Below are 27,978 nucleotides of genomic sequence, written 5' to 3' on the forward strand. Positions count from 1 at the left end.
TTGGTTCAGTTCAAAAAGGTCCAAATCAATTGTCTCAGTCAGCACCTGTCTCGGATGAGAGAGTTTAAGAGGTCTCTGGGAACTGGATCACAGAGGTCTGGTGACTACTCTGGTGTGGCTTGCTCCAGTGCTGCGTGGAGTCAGGAGAAGCCACCCAGCCAATAAATCAGTCTGGGAAGGTTGCTGCCTCCTTCCCCACCTTGCACCACTTCACATCCAGTCACTGATAGCCCTTCAGTTGGCTGACCCAGTTGCCTGTAGTGAATCAGTACTCCAAGAGTTTGTACCTGCCTGAATCACAAGGAAGTCTGCCAGGCCACTGCGCTCTGCCTCTCTCCAGCAGGAGGAGGTGAGGCCTGACAACCTCGGGCACTTGATGAAGGTTCAGGGGTTTTCACTCAGGTCCAGTCTCGCCCCTGATTAATGTTACCAACAGAACAGAACAACTCTGCAGTTCCCCTGCAGAAGAGAAGCTGAATTGAGCTCCAAATCAGCTTGTCTTTGCTCCTGTATTGTCTATAGGCTGATGATCCCCTGAGGGCCAGGTGCATCTTAGGTTTAGTAAAGGGGACCTCTGGGTCAGCCCCACCCTGGGAGTTTCCCTGGTTTGCAAGCTGGAGTTGCCTCAGGCAAACTCAGAGTCTCTGGTTGCCCAGGGAGACAGGGGCTGTGGCTTCAGAATATTCGGTAGTGAGCCGTATTGCTAGCAAAAGAGGGCCGCTGCTTTATGGCTCAGGCAACGGTTGCTCCGGTGTAGCTCCCCTCCAGCCAACCGTCCTCTCTCCACTCTCGTACCCCAGAGTCTGCACCAACAGGCTGCAGCCCAGCACTGTCTACACCCCTCGAACAATCGCCCAAGAGTCCGGACCCCTGGGGGACAGGCCTCCAGACCTTGGAGCGACAGCAGAGGGGAGTTCGGGGAGCGCTGGGAGCCTGGGGTTGCGGGCAGAGAACACACAGAGCTTCACACAGTTTTATGCCTGGCCATATTGTCACCAAAAGACGACTGTCACACTGTGCCTCAGGGAACTGCCACTCCAGTGCAGTCCCGTCTCCACCGAGGGACCAGGACTGGCCTCCAGAACCCAGTGTGAGCAAAGGGGAGTGCTGGGAGCTCAGAATTCCAGGTAGAGACTATATACAGTTTATACAGTTTTATGCCTGGCAGGAGGACACCATGGCACCCCAGTAGGAGAGGTAGGTCCAGTTTTTAGGGGGTCTCTCCCATGGAGTGTAGTGGGAGGACCTTTGAACTCTGACCGGTTGTTTGTGGGGCACTCTGAGCCGTTCCCATGGGGGAGGGGACTCCCGTCCACTTGGTGATGGATTTTGTACCTTTTGTTTGTATCCTTGTGGTCGCAGCTCGCCTCAGCGGGGTTGACGTGCGTTCTACAACCTTCCCTCTTAGTGCAGCTCAAAACCACCAGGTTACTTGCTGAATTTTTATCCTTTAACTCTCCTTTTGGACGGGAGCCTCTGTGGAAAGCTGGCTTCAGTCAGCCATCTCGTCTCCTCCCCCTTGGCTTGTCTTTTTTCCTCTTACATCGTGCCACTTCTCTCTACTCATTGCCATTGAAGGTTCAGTGAGACACACACTCTTATACACAGGGTAATCACCGTCTGATCCAGTTATCCCACTCCTGGGAATCTATCCCCCCCTCCCGGGTCCGGCGCCTCCTCCACTACCTCCTCCTCCTCCCTCCTCTCGGTCGTGGCTCCTGCTCTACGCAGCGACTGCAGCAGCGACAGTTTCGGGAACGGCAGCGATGGTCTTGCTTTTGTATTTTGACTACCTCAGCCTGAAGCTACCAGAGATAGAAGGAACTTTAAGCAATGTCACAAAAATGCCTGAGTTTCAGTCTATTCCTTTAGCAAGGAATTTAGAAATGTGTGTCATTCATTTGCTCTGTGCTATCCAATGCATTTTCAAGCACCTACTCAACCATGCGGTCATTAAAATTCCTCTTAACCTTCATAGTACTTAATGGCTACATCTGTGCTACACCCTGAAGCTTTGCCTTTATTGGGTGACCATAAGCTATCATGAATAAGGCATTTCACTTTTGGTGCTAAAGCAATTTAGGATTTCTTTTAAAAATGTTAATGAGAAGGAAGGCGGGAATCCAGACTGCGCGCATTGGGAAAACCTAGGTAGTAGAGGCAGCTATGGCTAACGCTCTGTGGGCAGAAGTCTGTGAGAAATTCGAGGCGGCGCTGGCGCTCTCACGGGTAGAGTTGCATAAAAACCCAGAGAAGGAACCGTACAAGTCCAAATACAGCGCCCGAGCGCTGCTGGAAGAGGTAAAGGCGCTGCTCGGCCCCGCGCCTGAGGATGAGGATGAGCGGCCTGAGGCCGACGACAGCTTGGGTGCAGAAGACCACACCCTGGCTCTGCCAGCGGAAGTGGTGGAGGCCGAGGGGCCCATCGCCCAGCGGGCGGTGAGGCTGGCGGTTATTGAGTTCAACCTCGGGGTGAACCACATCGACACTGAGGAGCTGTCAGCGGGGGAGGAGCATCTGGTGAAATGCCTGAAGCTGCTGCGCAGGTACCGGCTCTCGCACGACTGCGTCTCCCTCTACATCCAGGCGCAGAATAATCTAGGTATCTTGTGGTCTGAAAGAGAAGAAATTGAAACTGCACAAGCTTACTTAGAATCATCAGAAGCACTATATAATAGGTATATGAAAGAGATTGGAAGTCCTCCTCTTGATCCTACAGAGCATTTTCTTCCTGAAGAAGAAAAACTTACTGAGCAAGAGAGATCAAAAAGATTTGAGAAGGTTTACACTCATAACCTATATTATCTGGCTCAAGTCTACCAGCATATGGAAATGTTTGAAAAGGCTGCCCATTATTGCCACAGTACACTAAAACGCCAGCTTGAGCACAGTGCCTACCATCCTTTAGAGTGGGCTATTAATGCTGCCACCTTATCACAATTTTACATCAATAAGCTATGCTTTATGGAGGCCAGGCACTGTTTATCAGCTGCTAATGTCATTTTTGGTCAAACAGGAAAGGTGTCAGCTACAGAAGACACTCCTGAAGCTGAAGGAGATATACCAGAACTTTATCATCAAAGGAAAGGGGAAATAGCAAGATGTTGGATCAAATACTGTTTGACTCTTATGCAGAATGCCCAACTCGCTATGCAGGACAACATAGGAGAGCTTGATCTTGATAAACAGTCTGAACTTAGAGCTTTAAGGAAAAAAGAGCTAGATGAGGAAGAAAACATTAGGAAAAAAGCTGTGCAGTTTGGAACTGGTGAACTGTGTGATGCCATCTCTGCAATAGAAGAGAAAGTGAGCTATTTGAGACCTTTAGATTTTGAAGAAGCCAGAGAACTTTTCTTGTTGGGTCAGCATTATGTCTTTGAGGCAAAAGAGTTCTTTCAGATTGATGGTTATGTCACTGACCATATTGAAGTTGTCCAAGACCACAGTGCTCTATTTAAGGTGCTTGCATTCTTTGAAACTGACATGGAGAGACGGTGCAAGATGCATAAACGCAGAATAGCCATGCTAGAGCCCCTAATTGTAGACCTGAATCCGCAGTATTACCTGTTGGTCAATAGACAGATTCAGTTTGAAATTGCACACGCATACTATGATATGATGGATTTGAAGGTTGCCATTGCTGACAAGCTAAGGGATCCCGATTCACACATCATTAAAAAAATAAATAATCTTAATAAGTCAGCATTGAAATACTACCAGCTTTTCTTAGACTCCCTGAGAGATCCAAATAAAGTGTTTCCTGAGCATATAGGGGAGGATGTTCTCCGTCCTGCCATGTTAGCTAAGTTTCGAGTTGCCCGTCTCTATGGCAAAATAATTACTGCAGATCCCAAGAAAGAATTAGAAAATTTGGCAACCTCATTGGAACATTACAAATTTATTGTCGATTACTGTGAAAAGCACCCTGAAGCTGCCCAGGAAATAGAAGTTGAACTAGAACTTAGTAAAGAGATGGTTAGTCTTCTCCCAACAAAAATGGAGAGATTCAGAACCAAGATGGCCCTGACTTAATCTTTGTTTTGAAAGAATGAAAATGTGCAATATGGAAATGATTTTTTTTTCTTAGTCAAACAGGTCCTGTTCCACTGTAATATTTACCTGTATAGCTAGAGGATTGCAGTTTGAGCTTGAGACACAGTCAGATAAACTGAGTCTTTCCTAGGATTTTAATCAACATAATGTTAATAATTGATACCTAATTATGTAAATTGCCTTGTAAATGTGAAACATGATTTGTAGTTTGGATTGCTTGTTTCCTATTTCAGCTTTTCTTGCCTCAGTTTCTAAATGTAGATTCTTTGTTGGCTAGTACTTGATAGATTCCTAACAAAGAAAAATGCTGGGTAATGTACCTAGTAGACAAGACTGTTACTATATTAAAATTGAAAAAATAACTTCATATAGTTATTCTTTCTAAATATTTGCTTTCCTAAATTCCTAAAGAAATCTTTCCCTTTTGAGAATAGTAAAAACTAAGTTATTTTGTTGTATTGTGTTATAAATGGGGGGAAAAGGCCTTGCTGGAAGTACAATAAATTGACTCGTCTCACTAATAAAAAAAAAAATAAATAAAAATAAAAATGTTAATGAATATTTCCCCCATCTTCAATTCTAATGCAGCCAGCTAACAAATTCAGATTCCTTACATATTTTTGAGGTTTGATGCCTACAACGTATTTTATCTCAGGTAATTTTGGTTGCAAGCAACAGTAAAAAATAAAATATAATTAAGTTAAATAGAAAAGGAATGCATTAAATAGATTTTAATAGCAAAGCTAGAACTAAAAGAGTTAGTAATGAGGATATAGCTAAGGACATACCTTGCAAGTCTGGCACCAACCCTATCACTGGACTATATGCTTCCTATTGCCAATCTTTCAATGTTACATTGTCCTGATTTATTCGGGTCAGTATCTTAACATTCAAAGATGATTAAGAATTCTGGCTAAAAAAAAAAAAGAAAAGAATTCTAGCTAATATTGTATGTTCTAGCGCTGTCCTTTTGACTTCCATAGATGGAAGTAGACTGTGCTTCTCAGTGGATTAATATAGTTAAGAAATTTTTATCACATAGATGTTAGAATGTTAGCCATAAAAAATGGTAAATATACATATGTTTATCTAAAATAGGCTCATATTTTATGTAATCTTTTATAAGTTGCTTCCCCTCACCCCATTTAACAAATATTAGCTACGTTTTCTGTTGATAAACAACAGTATGAATAATTATTTTTCTTATATTAACCCTTGCAATACACATTTCTATGTGAGAAAGCATTTCATGTAACCAAAACTTTTTTATCTTCATAATATTCTGAAATAAAATAAGTAAAAAAACAATCTTTAATGAAGATAAATAAATTTAAATATTGAATATATATAAAAAGAATTTAAACTGAGAAATTAAGGAAAAGGCAAATAAATGAGTGAGGGTCATGAACAGAAATTTACAAATGAAAAAAATTAGTCAAATATACATATAAACGATAATTGGTATCAGTATTATACTTTTTTGGTAATCTTTGATTGTTTCACTTTTTTGCTGTGGATTTACAAAAGCCAGAAAAATATTTTTAATGCTTTTAAGTAAAAAGGTGTAAAAGTAAAAGGATTTTTTAAATGAAAACCTAAAACAATTTTATTTTTATTAATGCCAAGAGATATAGATTACAATTTAAGAAAACTTGTTGAAACTCCATTAATGCCACATGAGATGATTAGCCAAGTCACACAATTTAATAGATAACTATGTAAAAGGAACTATTGTAAGCAGTCAATAAATACTTGTTAAATGAATGAATGAGTTTGGTAATTATTGTTTTTAGACATTCATAATTTTTATAAATGTAATAGAAACAGTAACAAATGCTCAATAACAATAGCTTCTCAAAACAGTCTCTTCAAAGAAATTATAATAGTAATAATTATAATAATGATAATATAGGTTTCTAAGGTTGAAATTAATTTTCAAGTCTATGGTGTGCCAGGTTCCTGAGCTAAAAATAATGAATTATAATTATAACATGCAACTGAAATACTTGGTGCCTAAATTTTAGAGCCTCATTTAAGGTACTGGGCTTATTTAATGTTATCCTGCATATGGAGAAATATGTCACATTAATCCGATGGCTAATTTCTTGTCAAAGTAAAACTCAGCATTCTAACACATAATCCTCCATTTACAAAAGTTATATACTATTCCTGAGACATAGTTTACAAATAATAATTTAGAGATTTTTCTCTGGGAACATCAGTTGGCCACATTAAAGCAAGGAAAATAGGATTTTAAAAGCAAAGCAAGATGAATTTCATAGCCCACACTGTACATTTATTATAGACTTTATTGTAAATGTGTAATATTCATGAATAAATATAAGCTTTATTTCTTTAGTACAGATTAGTTCTTATTAATAGATTAGTAGAAATCAAAATATTTTGATTTTTTTAGGTTAGCTGTAAAAATTCTGAAAATAAATAACATTATAGATATTCTTATGTAAATAAATGCTACCAGTCTATAGAAAAAGGTACTGTAGAAAATGTCAACCCTAATTTGAATTGATATTTTTCTAATTTTTAATACAATGTTCTATGTAAATGATGTGCCTTTTAAACGTAGGGAGTAATATGGGTAAATGCAAATATGTTTTTAGATTTTTGTTTCCAATTATACTTCATCTCTTGAAACACTGGATGCATCAATAATTTTTATTAACTTGTTTTACATGTACCATAATAATCTAAAAATTTTTATCAACTTGTTTTACTTGTATTATATGTCAGGTGATATTTTCTTATAGCTCTATATTTAATAAGCATATTGTATAGCAAAATTCTCAATTGCAACATTTTTACAAACAGTCAAAATATATGGATGTGAGCATCATCAAATATAATTTTAGGTTGTTTAGCTTCTTTCTAAGAGTTAAATGTGTCTAATTACCAATAACCTGATAAGCACTAGGGAGCCACACTGATCCCCAGGTCTGGCCCACCACCATCCCCCGAGGGCCTGCAATGTCTCCTCCCACCTACTCTTCCCACTTTTTCCCTTCCTAGAGGTGCCCTCCCCTCTTCTCCCAGCCCAGGCTTCACACCATTGCCTTGCCCACCACACCTGGACTCCCAGGCCAGCTGGGGAGAGATTGGTATTAGTTCTTCGTTTGTTTGGTATAATTCAGCTCCAAATTCATCTGGTCCTGAGCTCCTTTTTTGGAGTGGGGGGTGACGGTTATTACTGATTCGATCTTGCTACTCTTTATTACTCTTTATTGACCTGTTTAGGAGGTCTGTTTGTTCCTGGTCCAATTTTGGGAAGTTTCATGATCTGGGAATTTATCCTACACCTCTAGATTTTCTGGGTTTTGAGTATATAGTTATTCATAATAAACACTGATGATCTTTTGTATTTCTGTGGTATCATTTTTAATGTATACTTTCTCACTTCCGATTTTGCTAATTTGGACCATCTTTTTTCTTGGTTAGTTATCTAGCGGTTTATCAATTTTGTTTATCTTTTGAAGAACCAATTTTTTGTTTGATCTTTTGCATCATTTTCTTGGTCTTTATTTCATTTAGTTCTGTTCTGATCTTTGTTCTTTTGCAATCTTTGGGATTGGGTTCTTTTTTTTTCCTAGTTCCTTGAGGTATGACATTGCATTGATAACTTGTGATCTTTCTTCTTTTTTGATGTTGGCATTTAGTACTGCAAACTACCTCTTAGCATAGTGCTTTCCATCTCCCATGGGTTTTGCTATGTTGTGTTTCCACTTGTTTCAAAGTGTTTTTAAAATTTCTGTCTTAATTTCTTCACTTACTTGGGCATGAAGTGAGAGTATGTTTTATAATTTCTGTGTATTTGCTAGTGTCTGACATGTCTCACATGATTTCTAGGTTTATGCCACTATGGTCTGGTGAGATACTTGATAAAATTTTGATTTTTTAAAATTTGTTAAGATTTGTTTTGTGGCCTAACATGTAGTCTATTTTGGAGAATGTTTTGTGCTCTGCTTAAAAGAATTTATATTCTGTGGTTGTTGATTAGAATGTTTGATATAAGTCCATTAAATCCATTTGTCACTTCAGTCCAATGTTTATTGATTTTCTGTTTTGATCTCTGAGGGGGGGGAGTAATAAAATCTCCCACTATTATTGTATTGCTGTCTATCTCTTTAGGTCTAGTAATATTCGTTTTGTGAATCTCAGTGCTCTGAGGTTGGTCACATATATATTTGGAATGTTATGTATTCTTGATGAATTGACCTCTTTATCATTATATAATTAATTTCTTTTTTTTTACTATTTTGATTTAAAATCTTTTTAATCTGATATAAGTATAGCTGCTCTTGCTTGCTTTTGATTCCTATTTGAATGAAGTGTCTTTTTCCAGCCCCATACATTTAGTCTGTATATCTTTACAGATTAAGGCAAGTTTCTTATAAATAGCATATAGTTGAATCATGCTTTGTTACTCAGTCTGCCACCGTATTAGTATGTTTTAAGTGGAGCATTTAATCAATTTATGTTTGTAGCTAATATTGATATGTAGCTGGGCCTGGTGGTACAAGCCTGTAGTCTCAGCTACTCTGGAGGCTGATGAGAAATCCATTGATAATCTGATGAGGTTTCCTTTATGAGTGACTAGACACTTTTCTCATGCTAATTTTAAAATTATTTATTTAACTCTGACTTTAAACATTTGAATATAATATATCATAGTGAAGTTCTTTTTGTAATGTAATTGCCTGAGGATTGCTAGGGCCTCTGGTATCTACATATTTAATTTTCTTGTTCAACTTGAAAAGTTTTCACTGATTATTTACGTACATAGGTTTTTTTAAACTATTGATCTCTCTTCCCCCTTGGGAATATGAATAATTCATAAGTGTGGTTGCTTTATGAAGTTCTAGACATCCTGACAACTTTATTCATTTTTAATTTTTTTTCTTTCCTTTATTTTTTCTTTTTGGCTTTAATTACTGTTATCTGTCTTCAAGTTGTAAGGCTTTTTATAGTTCGTGGTCTAGTGTATTATTTAAACTTTTGAATATATATAATTCTTCTAATGAATTTTTCATTTCCAGAATTCGTTTGATTTTTTTTTCTTCTTCTTATTTTTTTCTCTCTCCTTATCATAATTCTCATTCGTATCCTAAACTGATTTCCTTATTTCTTTTTATTGGCTTTGAGATTTCTATTGAATCTCATTTAGCTTCTTTAAAATCAACATTTTGAATTCTTTATCTGGGATTTCAAAGAGCTCTTTTTGATTGGGATCTGTTGATGGACAGTATTGTAATCTTTTGGTGATGTTCTATGTCCTTCTTTACATTCCCTATGTTCTTCCATTGATATCTGTGCATTTGGTGTAGCAATCACGTCTTCCAGGTTTTGAAATTGCTTTCATAGGGAAGTATTTTTTCCTGAAGGTGTATATATGTGGTTGAGGAGGACACTTTTGCTTGGATTATGGGTGCCTGTAGTAGTGTGATCTAATACTACACTGGCAGTCTACTGTGATGCCAGTACACGGCATCAATAGTATATGTGATTTGCTTGGTCACTCAGGATATGGTTATTAATTGAGCCTGGAGCAAATTTTTGGGGGACTTGGATGACAACTGAGTCTGACTTCAAACCCCAGTGGTAGTAGCAGTGAGCTAACTCTTACCATTTTTAGGCCCAAGAGCAGCTTTCACTGGGATCAGTTTTAGTGGATCCTGGAAAGTCAATTCCTGGGTCTCCATGTGACTTGCATTGAAGCTGGTAATGGGAGCAATGGCTGAGGTGTGTGAATGGGTTATTAGGCCTCTGTGAAGCTGGTGTGATGTGAGTGATGGCAGTAGTGGTGATGGGGCAACCCACTGGGTCCCAAACAGTCAATGTTGGTGGTGTAGCTGCAGTAAGTTGGGGCAGTATGGTTAAGAGAGCTTGGTCTCTGGGTGACCGTGCCTGTGGCTCAGTGGGTTTGGTGCCAGCCCTATGTACCAACGGTGGACAGTTCGAGCCCAACCCTGGCCAAAATGCAACAAAAAAATAGCCGGGCATTCATGCGGGCACCTGGTCCCCACCTGTAGGTTGAGGCAAGAGAATCACCTAAGCCCAGGGGTTGGAGGTTGCTGTGATCTGTGTCACCACAGCACTCTACCAAGGGCAATAAAGTGAGACTCTGTCTCTCTAAAAACAAAAAACAAAAAAAAAAAAACAAAAAGGAGCTTGGGCTGCTAGAGGGTGAGGTGCTGCCCAGCATTAAACTCTCAGTACCAGGTGTGGCCTCTGAACAGGTGAGCAGGGAGCAGAAGGTGCTAAAAGCTGTAGAGAGTACAGTTCATTAATGTCTCAAAAGCATCTCATTGTAGGGCAGTGGGTAATGTTATAGGTATCTATTATACAGCCCATTTTCTCTGTTCTTCACCTATTTGGCCTTCCTCATGTTGCCTTGAACTTAGCCTGGAGGGTGGGGCATAGCCCAGGATTAAAATCTCAAAATAGTGCCTTGGGTCTGGGACAAGAGCAGGATAGGCCCTCTTCTAGACAAGCAGCATGAGCAAGAAGCCGTGGAAAATGTAGTCCACTCATGTCCAGTCTCAACAGCAGCCTATAGCGTGGCAGTAGGGACTTTCGCAAAGGTGCATGGGAGCTCACAGCCCCCTCTCTCTCCTTAAAACAGTGCAGTGGCAGTTTCTGAAGATCCATAGTATCTAAGCTCTCAGAATGATGACCAGATGCAGTTGCTCTACACTCAGATGCCTGTGGGATTCCAAGTGACTTCTTTTTCTGAATCAACATTTTGTTCAGTCTCTAGCCGACTCTGTGTATTAGGATCGGGGCTTATGTTGGTGGAGAAGTTCTCCCATAGCCAAGATTATAAATTCCATTTCAAATGTGGGGACTTAACAGTTTTTCTCTCACTATTTCCCTATGTCCAGGAGTTTTTCTCAGTTCTCACCCAGTCACTGGCTAGGCCAGCTGCATTGAATATTCTTCTTGCTTATCTTTGTTGCTTCCTCTCACTTCTCTAGTAAATCTTCCAGAATTTCCTCCTAGAAAATGTGTTCAAAATGTGTCTACTTACTATTCTGCTTCCACTCCTATGTCTAGTAGGACACCTTAACCCTAATTCTTTAGTTTTTTTTAGTGAAAAATTATTTTCTGACTATCTCTGGATCTGCTAATTTCATCACAATGACAGAAAATAAAAATTTACCAGATAAACGTGCCCACAACATGGTTTAAAATTATAACATATTATTTCAAAATTATCTGAAAGAAATTAGGAAAATTATGCTGGGCGCAGTGGCTCATGCCTGTAATCCCAACACTTGGAAGGCCAAGGCAGGTGTATTGCCTGAGCTCACAGGTTCAAGACCAGCCTGAACCTGAGTGAGGCATGGTCTCTAAAACGTTGCTGGGCATTGTGGTGGGTGCCTGTAGTCCCAGCTACTTGGGAGGCTGAGGCAAGAGGATCACTTGAACCCAAGAGTTGAGGTTGCTGTGAGCTAAGATGCTATGGCACCCTACCAAGTGAGACTCTGTCTCAAAAATAAATAAATAAATAAAATAAATAGAAATTAGGAAAATTACATAAAACAGCAAAGAACATTAGTATTACTAAATCTCATAAATGAGGTGATAGCACAGAAAATAATCATTTCAGAAATTAAGATTAAACTAGAAAGAACACAAGGTAAATATTCTAAACTTATCAAGCTATTAAGTAAAAAATAAAGGCACTCATATTTTAAAAATAAAAAAAGAACTAAAAAAAGTTTTGAGGAAAATTAATACTGAAACTACCCAAGAAGATCCAATATACAAATAGAAGTCCATGAAGAAGAAAACCGAAGAGAGAGAACAAAACACTCAAAATTATAATGAAGAAAACTTTTCTGCTGGTATTTGAAAGTACATATTAGGAGATAATCTCATGTTACTAAATCTATCCAAACTGAATTATTAATATTAATTTTTTTCTAGTAAAATACTGAACTTCAAGAAAAGAAAACAAGTCATTTGAACTCGAAAGAAAAATTTCACTAATAAGAGGAAAAAATAAATTGTCATATTTTTCATTAAAAGCCCAAATCGAAAAGAAAAATGTAGTAACTTATTTAAAATACACAAGGAAGGAAGTTGAGAGTCATGTGAGCACAGAAATTATGTTCAGGAAAACTAACTTTGAGGTGTCCAGGGCACAGAGCACCTGTTATCACTGAAGAACTCCCTTGTTTTCTTATGTCCTTCCTGAGAATATTCTGTAGAATAATCCTCAGACAACCAAGTGATTAGAGAACAGACATTTGTGGTAACCATTTAAAACATGGTTACACATAGAACTAGAGGTAAGTGATGGTTAAAAGGAGGAAAAAAATATATATTATGTAGTGGTGATATGCTCTGACAATATAAGTACATAAGTATTTCAGGGGATAAAGAGCAGTTAAATTACTATCTTGAAAACCAGTAAATAAAATTGAAAATCAAGCATTTATGCTGGCTTTCCTTTATGAACTCTACCTCTGGCAAACAAAATAGGGAAATTATCTAGTTATACAAAAGTATTTTATCAAATAAATAAAATATAAATGATAATATTACATTATCACATTTTACAACTACAAATTAACTAACTGATGTAAAAGCCAAGCATAAATGGCCACCGACAAATAAAGAAACGGAGGTTCATGGATTGGTTCAATTATATAAAAACTCAAATATAGTAAGAACCACTGAGGATTCAAATGCAGATTATCTGATACCAAAGACCATGTTATCTATTTGTCTTAATTTAGGGTTTGATTTGGGCCTTTCACTGTTGTGCCAAGACATCAATATTAGTATAAGACGATTTTTGTTTTGTGATAAGCTTTGTCTTTCGAAGCAAGATTTTAAGTGATCATTAATATAATTACCATTTGAGAATTATAAAAATCATCTCAGCAAATTTATTGCATTTTGGAAGTTATTACCTTTTAAATTTAATTCTAGTATATCTTTTACAACTCCAATATATCCACTTATTTTGTATATAACAAGGAAAGAATAGATCCCATGCTCACAAAGTGATCTAGATAAAATTTAATAATGTGCATTAGTTTTTACTGTATTCATTTTTACTGTTAACTTAGTCAAAAGTTACAGTAGGTCTTCATTACAGAAGGAATATAAAACTTTAATTGGCAATTAAAACATTAAGTCAATTACACTGCGTATGGTACATGGGGATGAAAAATTTTCTGATGAATTCTGAAGTAAACAGTAGTATATGGAAAATATTGTGCTAAGTCAAATTCTATTCAGACATCATGCAGTTTAATTGAAAGGAAATTTAAGGTATAGGCAGAAAGGAAGTATTAATAGAATATTTGGGAAAAGACAGAAGAAATGAAGGTATAGATTTGAGTATCCCTTATTCAAAATGTTTTGTATAAGAAAAGTTTCAGATTTCATAGTTTTTTTTTAATCTTGTAATATTTTCATATACATCTGTATAATGAGATATATTGGGGATGACTCTAAACACAAAACACATTTACATTTCATATATACCATATACACAGGTTGAAAGTAATTTTGTATAAGATTTTTAAAAAATTCGTTTATGAACCGAAGTTTAGACTGCATTTTGTTTAACTTAACATTTTTATTTTTAATATCTATGGCTACATAATAGTTACACACACTCATAATTGTAGGCTACATGTGATATTTTGATTTAAGCATATTATGCATAATGATGAAGTTAGTGAAATGAGGATACCCACCACCTAAATCATTTATTATTTCTTTGTGTTGGACACATTTCAAATCTACTCTCATAGTTATTTTGAAGTATATGATCAATCATCACTAACTATAGTCACCCTATTGTGCTTCCAAATATCACATCTTATTCTTTCCATTAACTATAATTTTGTATCCTCTAATCATTCTCACTTTATACCCCCTCCTACTACACTTCCATCATTCTACTCTCTACCTCATGAGATCTATTTTTTATGAGTAAGAATATGCAAAATTTTGTCTTTCAGTGACTGGCTTATTTCATTTCACATAATGTCCTCCAGTTCTATCTGTTATTGCATATGACAGAATTTAATTCTTTTTTTATGGCTTAGTAATGTTCTATTATGTAATGTTCCACATTTTCTTTATCCATTCATCCCATGGACAGACATTTAGGTTGATTCCAGGTGTTAGCTGTTGTGAATAGTGTTGTTGCAATAAACATGAAGCATTCATATCTCTTCAGTATACTGATTTTCTTATATACACCAAACTAGATCATACAGGAGTTCTATTTTTAGTTTTGTGAGGAATCTCTATACTGTTTTCCATAGTGGCTGTGATAATTTACATTGAGTATTCCCATTTATCCCCATCCTTTTTAACATCCGTTATTAGACTGCGAATCAGCAAATCGGATCACTTGTGAAATTTTTCACTTGTGTGATGTCAGCACTCAGAAAGTTTTAAATTTTGGAGTATTTTAGATTTTGGTTTTATGGATTAGGGATGCTTATCCTGTAGTGCTGATGTATATTATGATTTTCTTGTGGAATCATGAACATATAGTTATAATTTGAAAAATATTTAATGGGCCAAATATGTTTTTAAAATAAAGTTATACATAATTTAACAAGAAAGGAAAAAATTATGCTCTACCATTTGTAGTTGATTATTTTAATTATATTTACACTTATAATGGCTTCATCATAGTCACCTTTGGCAAATGTATTGATAAAGTGTTATTTAGTAGCACAGTGTTGAATGCTTCTTCAGAATCCAGTCACAGACTTGAATCATCTTAGGCTGTGAATTGTAGACATATTTAAATCATAAGTGAAGAAAAATATGCAGTTGCACACACACATATACAGGCATGCACATGCATATCTTTTATTTTTGGAAGTGTTAAGTTAAAACTTGTTAGCGTATTTAAATTCAAATCCCTGCTTTACTGCTTATTACCTATGCAGCTTTGACCAATGTAATTACCTCTCAGAGTCATCAGTAAAAGGAGAATAATAACAAAAGTTCATTTTAGAGGGTTGTTTGCCGCGGACCGCCGGTCGATGGGCCTCAGTCCGAGGGTGCTCAGGGCGAACGGTACAGGTTGGTTGAGAGGTCGACGCAGGATAAAATGACAGACTGCCACACACCACGAGTGATGAAGAAAGCAGCTGTACTTTACTGAATTTTTGTATTGGTATTTATACATTTTTGACAAAGCATTACAAATTACAAAAGGTATTTTTACAACTTGCTGAGCCTTACAAGTTATTATCTAACCTTGTAGATGTGAGTATTCGACCATCCCACTTGAACAATGTCCTGCCCGCAAGGGGTTTTGCCAGCGAGGGGGAACAAAGGCTGCTGGTTATCAGTTGTGTCTTTCACTACCCCTTATCTAAGTAAATGCTTCAAAGGTTAAAGTTTTAAAACGTGAAAATTCTTTCTTTATAACTACTAGTATTAGTAATAATTCACAAATTATTTACTTCTAATGTGATTAAAAGATTTCATATATGTGTAAATTATGTAAGTGATTATAGTATTAGGAAATATATGAAATGTAAAGGTATGTGGAAAGTTTTAAGTCGTGGGTGGGTGTGGGTGGTGTAAGCACATATCTAGATGGAACATCTTGTTTGCTGTTCCTGCATTGTCTCAATGCATTGTCTCAATTCACTGACATTTATGATAGGAACGTGCTCTTACATCGTTCCCCCTGGAGACATTGAGTCTTCACAGGCATTCTTTGCTATGTTTAATTATGGATCAGTAAGTCATTATGTTTATTCTTAGTCTCTCAGGACAATCAGGCATTCAACTGAACAGACAGGTTTCATTCACAGGCATTCCTCAGGCTTTTATGCCGCACCTCGTGAGTCATTACGTTCAACAAAAAGTATGCTAGGCAACTTCTGCGCTGCTGTCGCATACTAGGGGTGCTGGGGGCTTCGCTCCGAGGAGCACAGACCACCTACCCATGCGTCTTACAACGCGGACAGCGCCACCTCGCTGCGGCTTGATGCCGAGGGTGCGGCAGTTGTTGGTAATACTATATTTAATAATGGATATAAAGTGCTAAAAAATGCATGTGGTAAGAATATCAGTATGTTTTAAGCCAAGAAAGAAAACATATAAGCAGAGAGAATAACCTGGATACTACCATAAGAAAATAGATAATATTTTTTCTTCAGCTACTCTAATCTGGATTAGATTAGGACCAAACATTATAGTCCTTGTATAACTTCATCTCTGGGGAATATTGAGAGAAGTTTGAGAAGCCTCCCAAATATGATGGATGCATTGGCCCAGGCAGGCTATAAATTGGCTAGAAGGAACGGTGCATAGATATCTGTTTGCAAACCCCACAACCACACACACCACTCACGCCACTCACACACTCACACCACTCACACCACAAAAGTCGGCCATGGCATACCTAACAGCAACGTATGCAGTAAAAAATGATCATTAAGGTTAAGTCCTTAACCCAAGGACAGAATTATATTGAATTTGCAAAGTGCAATTCTTATTAAACCTCAGCCTAATTTCACTAGCAGTTTTATTTCTCTTCTGGTGGTATTTATACTATAAAAGCCTTTAAAAGAAATTGTTATAGAGATCTGATTCCTGCTGAACCTCCAGCCAGACTCAGCATTAATAAAGAACCTTATACAGTACGAAGCAATGAGGCACAGAGAGAGGTAGATAGAATCAGTGTCCAGCTGTCCCTTCCCTATGTCCCTGCCTCCAGCTTCCCAAGGCCCCAGCAAGTTCACAGAGCCCTGCATTATCCAAGTGTATGTTACCCATCAGAGAACATTTTGGCACTATCTCAGGATTGGGATGAGAAAATTAGGTAAGTGATGACAAAGTGCTTTGCAGTTAAATGAGTATATGATAATAAATCTTTGTTGGTTATTACAGTTAAATAACTAAAAGACAAGTCCACCAGCTATTTAACTTTCTTTTCCGGAATAATGTTTGTAGTTATTGTTCCAAAGGTGATTACAATGTTCTGTCCCCCAAATAGTCCCTCAATATCTCTCTCTCTCTCTCTCTTTCTCCCCCCACTCCTCATTTTCTACCTATATGCTTATCTACATATTATTTTTCCTAATAACATCAACAATACTTATACAACTAAGTAATTTTTCTATAATCTTTGTAGCTAAGAGGGACAATAGAGCATCAGGACTTGTGTTCCCTTACCTGTTACACCAGCTTGGTTTATAAGCAGATGAAACCCAGCTTAAATTCTCTGCTGATAAGAGGACCTATGTCCTTTACCATGTTTTAGAGAGAGCTGACCTTATACGTTGGAGGCTATGTAAGGTCACCTTGGCGGTACAGACAGTGTGCATTACCACAATGTTAACCATCCACCACCCATTTATTTGGGTCTAAATAACACATTTTTTGGTGTGAATCTCTGTTAAAAATATTTTTCTAAATCATTGACATGAATCACCTCAGTGATGTTTAGAGGTCGGTTAGCTGAGATGAGCATACTAACAAGGTGTTCAGAGGCCAAGATAACTCAGTAGGACACTGAGAAAAAATTTATTTCACTGGCTATGAATAGTATGTGGACTAAACCACATCAACTTGAATCCCCAAGGTCAGCCCTTGGAATTGGATTTAAGAAGGTCCCTTAGGACAGCGGTACCCATACTTTTTGGCATCAGGGACCAATTTCATGGAAGAAAATTTTTTCTCTGGCAAGGGGTTGAGAGGAAATGGTTTTGATGTGAGCCTGTAAGCAATTGACATATTATCCTCTCTATGCGGTGAAACTTCTTTGCTAATGGTAAGTTGTATTTGCAGCCACTCCCTAACACTAGCATCAGCAGCTCAGTTCCCCTCAGATCTTCAGGTGTTAGATATTCATAAGGAGTACACCACTTAGATCCTTCACATGGACAGTTACAGTAGGGTTCTCACTGCTGGGAGAATCCAGCGCCAGTGCTTGCCTCACAGAAGGCAGCACTCCCGTGGTGGTGCATGCACAGTGGGACCAGCTGTGAATACAGGTGAAGCTTTCCTTCCTCACCTCCTGCTGTGGGACCTGATTCCTGCTGTATGGCACTGCCCTACCACCCTGGGTTTGGGGACTGCAGACTTAGGAAAACAAGTGTTTAAAACCTAAAATGCCTAATAGGATTAGATTATCCTGTACACTGATTTTGTTTAACTAGCTCTACAAGGGTTGACACAGGTTTTTGGTTTCAGTGAGACACAAGTGGCTAACTTGAAATTTGTTTACCTTCTCCTAGAGCCCTTGACCTTTCAATAGTGGTATAGCAGCTGTTGGGCTTTCAAGATATTTATATATCTGGACACTGACTTGGTTTTTCTTTCTACAGTCGTCACAGAAGGCCTCCCAACCCTTTAGCCCATTTATTTCACTGCCTATGAATAGTATGTGGACTAAACTATTGTGAATAATAAAATAAAGTGACACAAAATTAACTGTCTTCAGCATTTTATTTTGAATTTGTTATGGATATATCTGTAAACAGAGGAAAAAATAAACGGACAGGGTAAGAGATACATACCTTTTAGACCTGGCCTCTGAAAACATTCTTGAATCTAATTTTTTGAGTAGTTAGCCAAGACAGTTCTGAACAGGTAGCTTTATAGTTTAAGGAATACATGTAAATCACAAAGTTTCTTTTATCTTCTTTCATGTTTAAAATCTCTTTCTAGTTCATTGTCCTACATGAAAGATATGTATTAAGAATTGATATTGTATCATATTCGTATTATTCTGAAAGACAAGAGATCAGAGGTCTTGGAGGAATATTTAATCAGGTCATCAGTAGTCAGGCATCATTGCAGTTACTTGGTTGTTTCAAAATTTAGAAAAGAGTTTTAAGATTTATTTTCCCAGTTACTCTACACAGAGAATTAAAATCTGTTTTATTTCTGTGACTTGTCTCCCTCATGATTCATTTTTGAGCTGGCCTTCAGGCAAAAGCAATGCTAGCTTGCCTGGGGGAAGCTTATTTAATTTGATAGTGATAATTTTTTTGACAGCTGGTAATTTGCTTATTTACAACATCCTGATAATATCTTTAATGCTATAGTTATGCATATAAAATAACAATCTGGAGTTAAAGAATTCTTATTCGTACTAATTGTTTCATTAAGGACAAACTTTGACTTTTCTTCATTATTATCATTAGTAACATAATTCTTTTCTCATCTTCATGTAAAGCGATCATGATTTCATACAAAAGGTGATAGAGATCTGCCTCTTTTACTTGCAGGATTGTTTTTCCTGTTCACCGTCTTTTACTGAAGGAATGCATCTTACCTGTGATTTTCAGTGATGGTGGTGGTTTAGCTACTAGGTATATTTTGGGAAGAGGCATCCAGGAACAGTTTAAGGAACATGTTTAGCTGCTTCAGAATGTACAAAAGACTTTCCCATTTCCTTCTGCTTTTTGTTTGTTTGTTTGTTTTGTTTTAAGCTCAAGACATTTATATATGTAAATGTGTTGAAAAGAAAGTATTCTGTTCAAATAGTAAGATTTATATAAATGTACCAAAGCACTTTAGTAATTATGATTTATAGTAAAACATAGGGCTATTTATTAAATTTATAAAGTGAATGCTTCCAATAATAAATGTTGCTTGTTTTAATATAGCAATATCCATTAGCAAGTGTTTATGATAATCAGTTCTGTAGGTTTAAGTGTATTGATTTAGATCTTTTAGCATAAATTTTGTTTAGCATAAAATGTGCTAGAATATTAGATGTGGAATTGGTCTGCTTTTTTCAGACCGACAGAGAAAACAAATATTTTCCAGCTCTATTAAGGTATAATTGACAAATAAAAAATTGTGGCATATTTCATTTAGCATAATATCCTTCAGTTCCATCCATGTTGCTGCTAATGGCAAAATTTCTTTCTTTTTATGGCTAAATAATATTCTGTTACATAGGGTATGCTGTATCTTTATTATCCATTCATCCATTGCCAAACTGTTTTCCTATCTTGGCTACTGTGAAGAAGGTTGCAGTGAACACAGGAGGACAGATATCTTCATATCCTGAAGTGGGGCTACTGTATCACATGATAGTTCTATTTTTTAGTTTTTGAGGAAATTCCCTACTGTTTTTCATAATTTCCCTTCCAATTTACATTCTTATTAATATAGAGTTTCCCTGTTCTCCACACCCTTCCCAACACTTGTTATCTCTTGGCTTTTTGATAACAGCCATGCTAACACATGTGAGGTGGCCTCTCATTGCAGGTTAGATTTGTATTTCCCTGATTATTACTGAAATCGAACACTCTCATAGACCTGTCGTACATTTGTATGTCTTCATGAGAAAAATGTGTATTCAGGTTCTTCACTCATTTTTTTTTTTTTTTTTTTTTTTTTTTTTGTAGAGACAGGGTCTCACTTTATGGCCCTTGGTAGAGTGCTGTGGCATCACACAGCTCACAGCAACCTCCAACTCATGGGCTTAAGCGATTCCGTTGCCTCAGCCTCCCGAGCAGCTGGGACTACAGGCGCGTGCCACAACGCCCGGCTATTTTTTCGTTGCAATTTGGCCGGGGCCGGGTTTGAACCCGTCACCCTCGGTATATGGGGCCGGCGCCTTACCGACTGAGCCACAGGCGGATTCTTTTTGTGTATATGTGCTACAGAGTTGTATGAATTCCTTCTGTAATTGGATGGTAATCCATATCATATGTATGTTAACAAACATTTTTTCTCCCGTTGTGTGGGTTGCCTTTTTATTTTGTTGATTGTTACTTTTGCTGCACAGACGCTTTTTAGTTCGATTTAGTTCACTTGTTTATTTTTGGTTTTTGTGTCATATCCACAAAAATAATTTCTAAGAACAATGTCAAGGAATCTTTTCTCTACATTTTCTTCTAAGTGTAGGTCTTACATTTAATGCTAAACCAGCAGACCTGGTTGTTTCTCAGTGGAACTAGCAAGTTCAACCAAGGCACAGCTTGAATAGAAAGAGGATGTGAGTAGAAACAGAAACCAAAATAGAAGATGTGTGAGTATGAATAGAAAACTAAAGTCACTTCACACAGACTTTAGGATGACAAAGAGAAGGTTTAAGAACAAAGAGAAAATTTGGTACACTTCCAGAGAGCCCAGGTGGATCGCTCTAGGAGTGAGAGGAGAGAGACGCATACAAAGACAGTGAAAGGATATAAATGAATATCCTCTTCCTCTCCCTTGGAAATTGTTTGTGTGATTTTTTTATTGGTATCCATGCTTCTCTTGGCACCCTTGTCCTTTTCTATTGGTCACTGATTACCTGGATTACTTCATACATATATTGTCTTACCTTTTGGTGAGAATTGCTGAATACTGATCTAACTGTTGATTTTACCAATACTTGTGGGTATTTGTGATCACTCTGTGTCCCAATATGGAAACTGCACTGTGCAGGACATGCTTGGGCAGTTGAGTCACAGTGTTCCCATCACGTCTCCATGGCCCCTCCAGACGTCCTTATTCAGCAGGCCAGGCCTCCCTCCCATATCCCTGAAAGCCCCTTTTTTGGTCTCTGCTCAGGAAGCTTCATTTTAACTTAAGGTCTCACCTTAGATTATATGTCCTTTTATGAGTTTCTTAGTGTGACCTCTTCGCAAAGTTCATTTATAATTTTATTTACATATTCAGTGAATAATTATTGAACACCTACTATCTACCAAGCACTGATCAAAATGAAAATTAAACTCTTCTTCAAAAACATCAAGGAAAGGTAACTTCCTTTCTGACTGAAAGTTTATAGTGCCATTTAAAGCTCTATGGAATTTTCTGTTGACAGGAATTTTAGAACACCTTCTTGAATTCACAATATCAATAGACGTAGAATTTGCCTTTTCAAACATTTCTGTAAATCAGGTACCTGTGTACTGACACATTAATATGTGGATCAGGGGCTTCAGAAAGTTTATCCATCTTCCCACAGGTGGGCTTTAGGTGTGGGAAATGCCCTGCAGTGTCCCGTTATAGTATGAAATACTAAATAATTACATAATTATCTCATCCTGTCCTGGAGTTAAAGCTTCTTTCAATTAATTAAAATAGCTCTATGGGAATGAAGGAGAGAAATGTAGGTGGGATAAAACTTTATGGGGGCAAGACAAGATTGCAAGAGGGACTTTACCTAACAAGTGCAATCAGTGTAACCTGGCTTATTGTACCCTCAATGAATCCCCAACAATAAAAATAAAATAAAATAACTGGACATAGATTATAGTACTTGATTCTACTGAAAAAAGTTTTTTCCTGAGGTTAGAAGCTGATCCAAAACAACCATCTGATAAGATAACCTTTGTGAATTAACAAAATAATAATTCACACACACTGTTCCTGATGATGGAATTTTGGCATTGAAACATTATTGTGTGGTCCTACTCCTAGTCCCGTTGTTCAAATAAAAGAACTTAGTGAAGATAGGTGCCCCCTGCACTCTTCTGAGATAGTATTTCACTTTCTCCGCCCTCCGCAAAGTGCTGTGGCATCACAGCTCACAGCAGCCTCTAGCTCTTGGGCTTAAGGGATTCTCTTGCCTCAGCCTCCCAAGTATCTGGACTATAGGCACCCCCAACAATGCCCGCCAATTTTTTTTTGTTGCAGTTTGGCTGGGGCTAGGTTCAAAAGTGCCATCTTCTGTTATGGGGCCGGCAGCCTACTCACTGAGCCACTGGCACCGTCATAACAAAACTTTCTAAACATACATACACAAGAGCTCTCAATGCTGTAGAACAGAGATGTAAATAAGTAGAGATGGCCCAAATATTAGAACAAAAAGATCTTCACATCTGGAACCCAGAGATTAAATTTGGGTTATGTACTTAATTAAGGGGCAAATTATTCCCTTATTTGTAAGATAATGTAGTGAGTTAACTTCAAATGCTAAGAAGCAAGCTGTGTGTCTTTTTGATCTAGAGGATGTCTTAGTTTACACTGTTGCCAAGAATACAAAACAAGAGACAACGGGGGCCACATCTACCCACTCGGATCCTAGTCTCAGTTATTTCCATTTCATTGTTTGCTGTTTCAGGAGTAAAGTGAAACCCATGTTAAATTGAATTCACATCATTATTGCCAGTGCCCAAACCTGGACTAGACTTTGTGTTCTGCATTCAAGGAGAAGGCAGTCTTCCAATAAATTAGACCAAGACTTGGACAATGTTCTTTGTATAATTGGATTGCAATTAAGCGGGGGGTGAGGGGCTGCTAAATAAATTCAATTTGAAATATATAAGATAAAACAGACTTTTTTCCTGAATACTATTCAACTTGTTCTGTGCACTTATATTTTGAGCTGACTCTATTCTCATTTACACCAAATATTAGCCTTTATTTGCTTTTGTTGCGTTCTTCTGATTAAGAACACAACTTGCTTAGAGTTTTTTACTAACGTGTACTTCAATGAAAATGCCTTAATATGCAACCTTCTGGTTTATAGAAAACACAAAAAAAGGGCATGCACTGGCCTGGCCAATTTCTTGAGAAGCATTTAATTAGTAGCCTTTTACTTGGTGTGTTTAACCTTTAATGATTAGTTGAAATGCCTCTTCCAACAGTGGAATTATTATAAACACAGAATAATTCTTGACTAATCAGTTAATAAAATAGACCTGGTTTCTCAGAATCCCAGTTTAAACCACTTTTCTTAAACCAACAAAGATTTTGTTCACTTGCTGTCCAATGGCCACAAGGATATGCTTGTTTTATTTACTTTGGTAAACTTTGCCTTTCTACAGATAATTTAAAATTAACAACTGAAGAGATGTAACAAGAACCACTGTGAGATTAGCTTGCCTTTAATACTCAGAAGAGTTTATGCAAGGGCAGCCTTTGACAAAGAGAAAATCCCCTTGGAATTTAGACATAGTATATTTTCATTCCTCTTTTGTATTGGAAAATACTTTTTTTTTTTTTTTTTAATGGTCTTTAGCTTGCTTATACTGATGCAGCATAGAAAAAAGAGTCAGCTTTAAGCTAGTATCTTTCCTTTATCTGAGAGGACTTATGTGTATGAAAGCATTTTCCTTTCTCTGAATGTATTCTAGAAACTCATCATAAAATTCTCATTTATATCTGTCACTTGAAAGACCACTAAAATTTAAAGTTGTTAGGTGATGGAAGTGCCTAATATTTACTCTTGATAGATGACTTTTAAATGTTCTGATTCTTTTTACCTTCTCAAATGCAAAAAGAAAAAAAAATCAGTCAAGTGATTCATTTATAACATTTTTCTTATTTAAATGCATTCTAACCTCTTAGCTTGAACAGTTGTCAAAAAACTAATCATTACTTCCTTGAATTGGATGTAAATGCTTATGTTGCTTAAGAAATTTTCATTAAATTTTGAGTGGCTATTGTCTTACAAACTTTAAGCTGCTTGATATATGTGGTGTTATCAGCTAGAGGTGGGGATGAGCTCATTTATTGAAATTTTAATAGTGAAATTTCAATTTATTGAAAAGTTTATGCTTTGTGAATTAATACATAGTCATTAAATAAATTGGGCAAATATAAATAAACACCTAATATTAATTATCAATCAGTTAAAATATATTTATTGAGTATCTACTTTTTGCTGACTAAGCTACAAAGATCAAACAAGTGGTTTCCACCTTCCAGGAGCTCACAGTCTCTAGACAGTGTTTTTTCCTTCTTTTATCCATTCAGTTTCAGATTACCCATTCTTTCTTTTCAGATACATAATTCATAGTTATACATCATGTCAAGGGGGTTTACAAATCATTTAATCAATTACTCCTTTGCTTTTCTCCAAGTAATCTACAATTCAGGATTATTCTAGCTCCCTTTTCTTCTAAATGTGTTGCTGCCCAGACAGGTTCATCGGCCCACTGACCATGAGGAAGCTAATATTCAGACAGCAGGGTTTACAGCAGAGAAGAAGCTTATTCCCATAGTGCCCAGTGTGGAGGCAGGAGGAATTTCTCAAATCTGCTTCCCCCAGAATTTGAAGACAGAGTTTTTAAAGACAATCTGGAGGGCAGAGGATTGAACAATCAAGGTCTATTAATCAGCATGCTTTGAGGTGGAACATCAGTTCCTTGGTTTAGGCCGCAGGCCTGGATGGGTCAGCCAGTCCACTGGAATCCTGGGCCTGGAAGAAATCTTAGAAACTACCATTAGGATTCCAAAAGGTGATGTTATCTACTGAAAAAAGTTAAGAATTTGCAACTGACCATGCACAGTGACTCATGGCTATAATTCTAACACTCTGGGAGGATGAAGCCGGTGTACTGCTTGAGCTCAGGAGTTCAGCCTGTCCAAGAACAAAACACCATCTCTACTAAAAATAGAAAAACTAGCGTGGCATCATGGCAGGTGCCTGTAGTGCCAGCTACTTCAGTTGAGCCCAAGAGTTTGAGTTTGCTATAACAAGGAACTCTATTGGGATAAGACTCTATATAAAAAAAAAAATATATATATATATATATATATAATAAATAAAAATCTTTCCAACTACTAGCTATGCAGAGAAAGTTAAATTCTGTATAACAACTATGCGTGACTCCAGTGTAGCAATTAAAAAGAAGGAATTAAGGGGACAGAGACTAAATATTGTGTAGGAAATGAGAAGACAGTGGCTGATTTAGTTAGATCTGTTTCTTGAGTTTGGGAACTTTTACTTTATTATCACCTTGTTCCCTTTCATCAGTTTGTAAGGTCAGTTTTAAATAGTTCTGAGTTCATTTAAGTTTGAACAAATTATTTTATTTTATTTTATTTTTATTTTTTGAGACAGAGTCTCTAACTCTATCGCCCCAGGCTAAAGGGCCATGACATCAACCTAGTTCACTGAAACCTCAAACTCCTGGGCTCAAGCAATCCTCTTACCTCAGCCTCCCGAGTAGCTGGGATTACACTCACGAGCTATGATGCTTGGCTAGTTTTTCTACTTTTAGTAGAGATGAGGTTTCCCTTTAGCTCAGGCTGGTCTCAAATTAGTGAACTCACATGGTCTACTCACCTGGGCCTCTAAGAGTGCTAGGATTACAGATGTGAGCCACGGCACCCAGCCTTGAGCAATGTTAAATAAAATTAACATAAATCATTTTTTTTCTAATCTGGAGAAGATTTTTAACATTTTATAACAAAAAGGGGCATTAATATAACCGCAAAGGATTATACTATGCAGGATTTCTTAAAAGTATTTCTTAAAAGTAAATAAATGTATTTATTTGTTTTTAAAAAAATGTTTAATTGAGCAGTTTCAAGTGCAGACCCCCTAAGGAATAGTTAGGAATGGGAAACCTGCAGACTTCAAACAATTTCTATTTGTAATATAAGGCAGGTTCAATCCTTGTCTTTCTCTCTGTGTTTTTAAGCCTTTTTTTCTTTTGTCTTTGTGAATAATCAAAGTTCAGAATGAAATTTCTCTGCCAAAGAATCTTCTACTTGTAACTTTCTTTAGATTACTACTTACTTCTTTTCCTTACTTTGTCCTTTTGTTAAGGTCCCAAACTCTCTTCTTACGTTTAGCTCTTTATTTATGTTTATTGCACCATTTTATTTCCAAGAACTTTCCACATATTCTACAACTATTTTATTTACAGCTAGCTTTCCTTCAATACCATGACCCTTTTTCATTCTTTACAAATACACAGTTCAGTCTTGGTGAATTTTTACAGCAGCGATAGTTGGTTTTATCTTGGTTTTTAAGTGTGTTTATGGAATATTGAGCTGAGGATACTTAGCCTTAGACTCTTCCTCATCTGCAGCCTGAGAAAATAGTATTTCATTCTTTCAAAATGTATACTTAGTGATTCACAGGTGGTTGCCTTCATTGTCTCTTGGAGGGTTTGGTACTGGCCTTTTAATATTCCTTTCCTTAATACTTTCAGAAGATCACAGGTAACTTCAATATCCTTTGAATGATCTATTCTGTACTTAAGGTTGTCAAATTCTGATGATCTTTTATTCTACTCGATTGATTAACACATTTAAAGAGCTACATTCTATAATACCTTTCTCTGTTCTTTAATTCTTAAGTTCAATTCTCTGTCCAAAACTTATGCCTCAACCTAGTCTATTAGCATTTAACATACTCTTCAAGCTGACTATAACCATTCCTCATTTACTTCCAATGTAGAAGTTAATGCTTTTATTTTTAAAATATGAAAGTTGCGGAGAACTTCATGGTCAGATATGTTTGAAGGATTATGCATGTGATACATACATTTTGATTCTGCAGTAATTCCTGTAATTTTTATTATGTTATTGTGTGCTTAGAGAATACCTGGGCTATAGATCTAGTGTGCAAATTTTTGCAATTTTCACAGTGTTTTTTGTTTGTTTTTCTGAGATAGCATCTCTCTGTTGCCCTGACTACAGTGCAGTGGTATCATCCATCATAGCTCCCTACAATCTCAGCTCCTGGCCTCAAATGATCCCTTTGTCTCAGCCAACAGGCACTGACAATGACTCTACTTTCTTCTTGTTGAATCAACATATGGCAACTCAAACATCCATTTTTTTTCTATTTTTACTTTTAGGGTTCTGCACGTTAATGGAGGTTAGAACATAGTACCCCAAAATATGAGATCTTAAGTACATAGCAGAAACAGGAAAGTAAGTCACACTATGAGGTTCTCAACTCGTCCCTGAAGTAGGTCATAAGATTCTCATTTGAGAGGTCCCTTCGCTATACTTGGTGGAATATAAATGTCCTTATTTCTGAAGACATAGGGACACAGAGTAGAATCTGAACAGCCCATGCTAATTCTTCACCCCCAGTTTATTACTATTATACCACATGCCTTTTGTCCAATCATACTTCATAAAGACCTACTTTGCCATAAAATATTAGCATGAAAATATATAGGTTTCCTTGTTTCTTTGGGTGCTTTTTTCTGAAGTCCCCTGTACCATGTAAAACTCTATTAAATAAATTTGTATACTTGTTGATTT

The 27,978-nt window shown here is 37.0% G+C and overlaps 2 protein-coding genes across 29 annotated transcripts in view; both read left to right on the forward strand.

Moving 5' to 3' along the window:
- PTPRD (protein tyrosine phosphatase receptor type D) overlaps nt 1-27,978 on the forward strand; it is a 2,247,062-nt gene that overhangs the window by 772,501 nt on the left and 1,446,583 nt on the right. The window lies entirely within an intron of this gene.
- LOC128572810 (KIF-binding protein-like) lies at nt 2,113-4,574 on the forward strand. Its single transcript, XM_053572919.1, has one exon. The coding sequence runs from the start codon at nt 2,167-2,169 to the stop codon at nt 4,030-4,032; it is 1,866 nt and encodes a 621-aa protein (XP_053428894.1). The 5' UTR covers nt 2,113-2,166; the 3' UTR covers nt 4,033-4,574.

Source organism: Nycticebus coucang, chromosome 2 (assembly GCF_027406575.1).
Source record: "Nycticebus coucang isolate mNycCou1 chromosome 2, mNycCou1.pri, whole genome shotgun sequence".
Taxonomy (NCBI): Eukaryota; Metazoa; Chordata; class Mammalia; order Primates; family Lorisidae; genus Nycticebus; species Nycticebus coucang.

What these genes read in the sequence shown, in the direction of transcription:
- LOC128572810 (XM_053572919.1), top strand. Translation starts at nt 2,167, where the DNA reads ATGGCTAACGCTCTGTGGGCAGAAGTCTGTGAGAAATTCGAGGCGGCG.